This window comes from Agrilus planipennis, unplaced genomic scaffold (assembly GCF_000699045.2).
Source record: "Agrilus planipennis isolate EAB-ADULT unplaced genomic scaffold, Apla_2.0 scaffold288, whole genome shotgun sequence".
NCBI classification, from domain to species: Eukaryota; Metazoa; Arthropoda; class Insecta; order Coleoptera; family Buprestidae; genus Agrilus; species Agrilus planipennis.
Window position 1 is genome coordinate 68,125 of NW_020439019.1, and position 9,195 is coordinate 77,319.

General features: G+C 31.6%; 1 protein-coding gene across 2 annotated transcripts in view; it reads left to right on the forward strand.

Annotated features, from left to right (window-relative positions):
• LOC108741314 (zinc finger protein 704-like) overlaps positions 1-7,533 on the forward strand; it is a 55,091-nt gene extending 47,558 nt beyond the window's left edge. For both annotated transcript variants that reach the window (XM_025976247.1, XM_025976246.1), the window contains exons 4-5: positions 3,911-4,023; positions 7,071-7,533. In XM_025976247.1, coding sequence (XP_025832032.1) covers positions 3,911-4,023; positions 7,071-7,449 — 492 coding nt within the window. In that variant the 3' untranslated portion in view covers positions 7,450-7,533. The remainder of the gene's footprint in view (positions 1-3,910; positions 4,024-7,070) is intronic.
• Positions 7,534-9,195: the final 1,662 nt, after the last annotated feature.

Below are 9,195 nucleotides of genomic sequence, written 5' to 3' on the forward strand. Positions count from 1 at the left end.
GGTCTCAGCTATCTCACGCACTTTCAATCTGCGGTCTCCCAGCACTATTTGATGAATTTTTTCGATCATATCTGGAGTTGTGACCTCAACGGGGCGTCCTGAGCGAGGCCCATCAGAGGTGCTCACACGACCCTTTTTAAACTCGGAAACCCACTGCTTAACGGTTGAATATGACGGGGAGGATGTCCCCAGTGTTGAGTCCATCTCTTTTTTAATTTCCTTCGGCGTTAACCCCTTCAAATAAAAGTATTTGATGACAGCACGATTTTCCTGCTTTTCCATTTTTACGAAAACCACAGAGGCGTCTTGTTCAGCGTGCTGTCAAACCTACACTAGCAAGGAGATCGGGCTGAAACTATAGCTACAAGCTATCCAAGGATGGTACTATAGAATGTCACCTCAAGGTAGGCCTAGTGGCGTCATCTCTTGGTTAGGCCGGAAACTTATCAATCCACCCTCGTATATTGGGTTGCCGAGAGAAAGCCAGAATTCTTTAGAACCTAGTTCCTGAAATCTTTTTACGACAATGACTGTCCTTATAAAAAGTTGCAGAAAGATAAGAAAAGGGAGGCTACAGAAAGCGAAATAAGATGAGAGAAGAAACGATTCAGTGCGCGAATTAGTTGTGAAAGTAATTATATAGTGGTGTTATTTGAAAGTTAATTAGAACATTAATTAGTTAGTAGTGCGAAAGGTATTTTATGTGACATTATTTATTTTTATAACTTTATTTGCTATATACTGAAGCCTATATGTATAATAATGTACATATTTATGTATTGTATAATGGACCTATTTGCTTCAGAATTGGCACTTTAAAAAAAAATATTTTCAAGTTAAGTTTGATGTAATCGACAAAAAATGGAATTAATTTTAAATTCTAAACTGTTAAAACAGAATGAAATACCTGTACAAACGTTCTAACTTTAAATGTGTTTTCGAACAGGTAGGATACTTTTCTAAAGAATGTATTTTTTAATGAATAATAATAAGCGATTATAATACGAGATCTGTCTATGTGTGTGTACGAACGATTTTCTTTTTGCTGAGTCACAATTCAATAGGATTCGATATTGAACATCAGTTTGGTTTTATTCTTTTCTACAATAACGTTTTAATACTTTCCGAAGAAAATAAATAGAATTTTGTATTAAAGAGATAATTTATAATATAAAAGCCTCACTCTCGAGTTAGAGAAATGAAGTGTTACATACATAGATGACGTTATTTTAATTGAGGAGAGCATACTTACTACAATTCCTTCTTTTCTACCGATAAATTTGTTAAATATAATTGGTTAATTTTTTATTAATTGTAGGTTTACTTTTATATGGCTCATCATTTAATTTGTTAACGTGATTCGTAGCAAACATAATACTAGTTTTTACCAAATCTTAGTGCGTTTAAGTGTTGTAAATGAAAATCATATAATATGGATACGTAACTGGCACGCAGATGGCAGTATAAAATCGATTAACGAAGTTGCGGAGACCACTGCAACCTAGTTTCCCCAAATAAAGGGAGAAATGTAGGTCATTCCTGTACCAGCTTATAGAACAATTTTAGCTGAAAGAAAGAGTGCATATATACGGTTTGATTAATAACATAAAAAGATCCTTATTTTTGATGGATTCGTTTAGTTATGGGTTTAGTTTAACTCCTGTACATACCGTTCTATCAATCCTCTATTAAGTATCTATTCTTAACTAACACGATAGACAAAATCGTTGGTATTGCCTATAAAATAAACAGTTACCTTTAACGTTTTGGTACAACTGAAACATGAAGATATAAAAAATTTCAATCACTTTAAGCAGAAAAAAGGCATGAAAAAAATGAATCTAACTATGTTTTTAGCATGATGATGATATCAGTTCAGAGTGATACCATTATCGCAAACAAATAACTATAGAAAACCTTGGTAAAGGTCTAGATGATGGCCCTCACTCCCGAAGGGTTATGGGGATTCAAAGTTAATAAATATGCCAATTGGGCATAGTAAATATTTATATAGTTATTCTTAAACAATTTCAAAGGTAAAACTAATGAAAAATACATAAAAATATTGAGAGTTATATAAAACATTATTTAAATATCTTTATCAATAGGTTAGGTTAAAGGGTTTTGTTCAAGTGACCACCCTCTTTCGTTCCCCCACCTCCACCCGCTTGAAAATAATTATTTTATTGAATTTTATTTGAATTATAGTGTATGAAAATTGTCAAAATAATCAACTTTCAACCCCAATAACTTTTTATGGGGGTGAGACCGTCGCAAATTTTTTATGGGGTTTTACTCAGGTGACCACCCTCTTTCGATTCCCATCATCTACCCCCCATAACTTTTTATGGGGGTGAGCCCGCCACGAACTTTTTATGGTACAGTGGTGGGGGAGACCTCCTAATATCACCTAGACCTTTACCAAGGTTTTTTAAAGTTATTTGTTTGCGATGATGGTATCACTCTGAACTGATATCATCATCATGCTAAAAACATAGAATTAGATTCATTTTTTTCATGAATTTTTTCTGCTTAAAGTGATTGAGATTTTTTATATCTTCATGTTTCAGTTTTCTTAGTTCAGCAACAAACAATTTCTGTACATGCTCTCTTATTATCTAGCACAAGTCTTAAATCCTTTATCATAAAACATTAGAGTTAAAATAGGATTGTAAATAATTTTATTGATGTAAAACATCAAAAAAATATTCACAATACCGTTTTGGCTCTGATTTACAGAATGTCTCATTGTCTTCTTGTAATACAGTTGGTATATTCTAGTGGCCAATGTGAGTAACTCGTTCATTTTTATGTATAACGTTTTGATCGGTGATAATACCAAATTTAACAGCAAAAAAGTATTTTGAATAAATAAAATACAAATGGCTTTTATCAAAAAAGTATTTAAATGCAAAATAGAAAATTGTATTTTGTATTTGCATTTATTTACAATGCAAGCATTTTAAATAAATCACATCTCTATTTTTAATCTAATCTAACCTTTGGATTGCGAATTAGAAAATCTGTCCTGACATCAAATAGTTTTAAAAATATCTAGAACATTTTATTTACATATACATACATAGGTACCATTTTAATCTGTTTTACCGTTTTGTAACTAGTTAGTTAAGCCGAAAAAAGTGTTTTCCTGTTTTGTAGATCATAAATCCCTTTTTGATAGTTGTTAGCAATTTTTCGACATATATTTTTTGCATTCTTCTGTTTTCTTTTAAATTTCTGAATTGACCAAGAATTTAGCACTGTGCAGTCTATAAATAACCCACGTAGAATTTTCCACCATGATGTCTCCCGCTTTTCAGCTGTTGGGCCAAGGCTTTGAAATGGAGCTCAAGGACAGCGCAGTTGCCTTCGATTCTGGACTTTATGTCCCTGGCCCGCAACGGCACTAATGGAACATACACGTGCATTTGTATACCAACATATTGATCGCAGGGCGCCATCTTGGCGCGTCATACGACAGGCCTCCTCGGAAAATCCGGAAAAACAGTGGAGGGGCAAAATTCAATATTGTGTAGCAAATATATATATATATGTGCATTTTGACCTAGACTCTAAAGTTATTACTTCCGGGTACTAACAAAGAATACATTCATAAACAACGATGAAATTACAAATAAATATATAATAAATGTTGAACTTTACCTATTTTGGTTTTTGTTGAAAAAATATCTGCAATTGATCAAATATCTTTATTAAAGAATGTTTTCGTTTTACAAGTCAAATCACCCTTGAATCGGTTCATTGACCTTCACCCTCCGTGCATCCTTAAAATACATTATTTATTATTGACGACTGATGCGTGCATTAGTCTTTTGGTATTTTTATTTTGTTTCCATAGTCGTACCCTTGACGTGATGAAGTCTTATAGGATTTTTTCTTTTCTTTTTAGTTTCAACTGCCCCAACAGACGCGCAAGGTTTTTCAATGTACTTGGAGGGGATGTATGACTACAACGAACAGCTGTGAAACGATTGAGGCTCACGTTAGAAACGACCATCTCAAGTGAGTACTTGCGTTTTTTTTTTCAAACCTAAACTTCCTTTTATAATTTCTACATATAATATGTACCTGAGCATATCGTATTATAAAAGTTGTTTAATAAAACTTAGAAACAGTTTATTCTCCTACGTATCAATAAAGGAAAATTATAATGTACTTACTTTAAAATTAGTAGATAAGTGACTTAATTAAACGATATATCAAGTGTGTATTTGGAACTATAAAAATATATTTAAAATATAGCTAAACCACCCAACAATATAAACTTATTTTGTTTTAAAAAACCTTATCACACTCAAAATGGATGGTTTCTATAAAACAATTGCATATACGTAGGTGTGGTGTTAGTAAGTCAGGCCACACATCTAATAAGATACAAATGTTGCGGCAAAAATATTCTTCAGAAATGTGTCGGACGTCATTTAACGTTTGCTTGTTACTTGAGATCCGTATACTTGGGATGCATTTACCAGTGGAAGGTTCAAATAGCCATGTAGTCCAGCAAACGGAGGTTTCGACCTAGCAATTTTTTCAAAATGAATCAATTAATTTGAAATTTCGACAGTAGGTAAGGAATAGCCCAAGAATAAATATCTATATGCCAAACAGCGCTTTTACTGTGGGGGTTGTTATCCCCTCATCTGGGGGATGGATTTTTTTATTATAATTTGACTATAGAAAGAGATAGAAAAATTAATTTTAAGCAAAAAATGTAAAAATTTTATTGTAAAATTAATACATTTCGACTGAAAGTATTAGTTTTTGATAGAAGAGATCAATGTTTTCAATTGGTTATTCGCGAACAACTCGAAAAGTATGCATTTTATAAAAAAAACTGTAGAAAACTAAATTGTAGCTTTAAAAAAGTAAAGAAAATGTTTTTTTAATGATTTATGACTGAATTTTTTCATATCAATATTTTTGTCTTAATTTTAATGCGCTTATATAAGAGTTCGATGCTAATAGTTCTATGGCCTTTGCACAAATGAGTTTAACGTATTATTTTAATTGTCCTTAACGATTCTTGTCACATGTGCTTTGTACCTATTCTTGGGGTTTCTATCGATCTCGAAAACCACAAAATTCCTATTATGACCAACTTGCATTTGAAGTTACTATACTTTCATTAAAAATATTTGTTCTTTTATTATAACGATAGATTAGAAGAACTAAATTCTATTAAATTTTTAATTAGGTTAGTTTTTGTAACAAAGAATTCTATTTTTGGTGCACGATAATAAAAAAACATAAATATGGAGTTTGTTGCAGTTTTAAGGAATACAGNATTTGGTAGGATCTAATTATAATTTATAAGTTTAAGGTCAGCAGGCAAACCTGCGTTTGCCAAACCTTCCGATTTATATAGAACTAGTCCCAGGCTAGCTAAAGTTATTAAAATAATACATGTATACATGTACATATTTATATCGGGTGTTCTAAATTTAATTTCCAGCTAATATCCTACCAAATTTTTTGTTTTATTTTTCTAGTTCGAATTTCGTGTAAGGATACTAATAGATATATCATTAAAAATTCAATGGTAAAGGTTTGAAAAAACTTAATTGGTAAGAATCTGGACATTAACTAATAAGTATATCTCTGATAAGGTTAAGTTGACGATTTCTGTTATATTGGTTTTCCATTTTGAAATAAATGAACGAGCCACGTCTTATCGTTTATTTATAGGAATACGTTACTACCTATCCATCTGTTTAATAGTTTACGTAAACGTGCACATAGTAATTTTCGCCGCGATTTTTTGCAAAGCACCATATTTCGTTTTTCTGAACAACTTTTATCGATTGAAGCCATATATCACATGACTGTCGTTTAAATGAAACCTTATTTTTTGTATTTTTTAATCATTCTGCATAGGAAATCAAATTCGGATAACACAGACGATTTTGTATTAAAATAGGGAAGATGTTTTGTTTGAAAAATTTTTTGATTAAACTTTCAGTTTAGCTTTTGGGCCATTTGGCTCAAAATACATTTGAATATCGCCGTAATCTTTTGTTTGCAGAGCTCCATATTTTGACATTCTGAATAGCTTTTTATTATAACTATTTTTGAACACTCTGTATAGAAAATCGAATTTTAATAATACAAACGATCATGTATCAAAATGGGGAACAGGTTTTGTTTGAAAAATTTTTCGATGAAAAGCTTACAGTTTGGGCTTCAGTGTGGACTTACGTAGGGGGAAATGGTGATAAAGGCTTGCGTTTTATAACGATTTCAGAACTGGAATGTTGGTGTTGGCGATATGTAGCAATAGGTCGTCCTATAAATAAATTTCCGTTATGTAGCAATGTGACATCTCACTTCGGTAGTCACTAAAAATTGCAATTGTTTATTTATTATTATTGGGAGTTAAAAACCCTTATTTAATTTCAACACTAAAACATGCATGTGTTAAGTAACGGAATGGGGAGGTGGGAAAAGTGAACATATGTTTTATGATGTTGTTATGTAAAGGGAAGGGCGGTAAAAAATTAATGAATATTAAGTAATTTATGGACAGCCCCTTATATATAAGGTGCGCAAAGCTAAATGGTAAACTAATTCGTTGTTATTTATATATGTTACACTATCCGGCTATACGCAAAATGTCTAGATATTCTCCAAATTTACCAGTTCACTGAACATTTTGCAAAATCACTATAATGAATATGGTAAGGAAGTATGTTTAACTTTTAATTTCGTTATTCACGATAAATTAAGAACTTTTGTTGCACAAAAAACAATAAAATCAAATGAAGTTAAGTGGAACTAAACTAAATAAAACACTAAATCCCAAAATTCCTTATTTCACATTTTGCTGTGGTATTATTTTGTTTTAACAGGTTTTATTGAAAAAAAATGCCTACCTTATTCTTGTGTTTTCGATTGAATAGTGGTAATGATTAGCTCAGATTCAATTTATTCCGTGCAACTGCTTAAGGCGCGAGCTTTGAGCATTAATGTGTACAAAGTAGGTTATGTAATAATAAATGCGTAAATATTAAAAAAATAAGTAATCCTGATTGTGACTTTTACTCTTCTTCTAGGGAATGCAGCGATCCAATAGCAGAGGGCGAAGAGGAATTTTACTATACCGAAACAGAAGTAGAAGTGACACCGACTAGTTCTACCCCCACAATGCTTCATCGTGACATGGCAAGGCCGCCCCACGAAGACCCTGAATATCAACGGCAGGTAGTTGGATCATTCAGACAGTCACTTTATTCAGGTCCTATAAATATTCCACAGTCTCCCCATAAACTTTTAAAGTTGTCTCCACGACCCCACAGTCCAAAAATGCCCGCTTCACCGCGTCGTGTACGGGGCGAGAATAAAAAGTGCCGAAAAGTGTACGGTATGGAGAATAGAGAACAGTGGTGCACCCAGTGCAAGTGGAAGAAAGCTTGTTCGCGATTCGGAGACTGACCGTACACTAAATAATATCCCAATATTGTGTTCATTTTGGGGCTATAAATATGATGTACCTAAGACGAAATCAATACTGTGTGCATCATCNGAGTATTCATATACATATTTACCGTTTATATATTTTATCCCATAAGTAGATTAAGGCGCATAACTTAGAGAGTACGTTATATTTACATAAATCGTGTATCATATTGTGAAAATAATTTTGCAATCCAAAATTCATACAAGAATCGATTAATTCAATAAATCGTATTTCTCTTTAATTACTTGTATTATTATTTTTGGTTCCATTTCCGATTTGGAATAAATAAGTAGATTTCCTTTTTAAAACTAAAAAACAAAAGTTGAAAAGCAGCCCCTTTTGAGGTCACCATTTGTATTAAAAAGTGGTTTGTTAAAACAAGGATAATTTGGAATTCAGTGAATTCTTACAAAATGAAAATATTTAATAATTTAAGAGCAGAAATTTTCATTAACAGTAGTTACAAAAAATAAAGTAGACTTTGCCTTGTAATTAAGAAAGTGCTGATGCTACATAAACGGCTTTTAATGACTATTTTTGTCGCTTGCGCATAAATGCACATATTTGATGTTATTTTGATACTATCTGTAATTTTTAAAACGAACGTTTGTACTAAAATCATAAACATCGTATATTGTATATATAACTACATATAATACATGTAATGTTTTCAATTGTTTAGATGTTTGTTCGTTTTGTTTTGTGCGCATGCGTAGTTACTGCGATTTTTTTATTAGAGATAGTAATGCTAAGTGATAACCTCATAACGTCGCAAAGCACCAGTTTATTCTACCGCAATACATAGCGTTCGTTGTTTAGTGGGATACGGCAAATACTTGAGTAACGTGCTAATTTTTAATAAGGAAAAAAGTACCATGTGGTCATCGATTATAGAACCATGTAATCACAATAATTAATGGATAAGATGTAGGATAAAATTAATGTTGTAAGGCAAAGTGTTAGTTTGTCGATTGTTGTTGACATTGCAAAAGTGAAATTTTTGGGAGCTCTTGTAAAGTTGTGTTTTTAACTTGTGTTATTCTTCTTTTGTGATAATATACATTACATTACCGTAATTATTACAGTAATTATTGTTCTATTTCTAAGGATTTACAAATTTGGTAGTTATTTGTTTAATTTTATGAGTAAGTAATTTTTACGCAGGTACCTATCAAACAATATTTTATTGAAGTAAAATTTAAATAATTATCATGTGAGAACATATATTGTAAGTAAATTGATCAGTAATTGTAATGTTAATAAGTCTCAATCGGAAAAAGCAACAAAGATATTTTATATATTTAAGATTCTTATTATATTTTTGAGACTGATCTTATCACAATTCAGAAAACAAAATAGTAGTTTTATATCGTTAACTATATTTTCTTTATGACCATAATATATTATGTTAAACAGTAGCAATTTTATATTTTGTTCTATAAATTCAGGCGTTTTATTCTGGTTGCAAACTTTTTTCTTTCTAGCAGGGGTATTAAAAATGGGTCATTACAATAAATATTTTATTTTCCGGTACCTACCTTTTTTTCGTTCGTTTGAAAATATTTATATTTAAAAAAGAACCGTTTGGTTTCACTTATTGTTTGATCGGGTAGGTACTGCTAGTGTTTAGAACTTTGCAACACTGATATTTTTCAAATTCTTATAAGCGAAGTGCAATTGCAATGATCCGAATGTTAAAAAGTAGGCATTGTATGACGCTT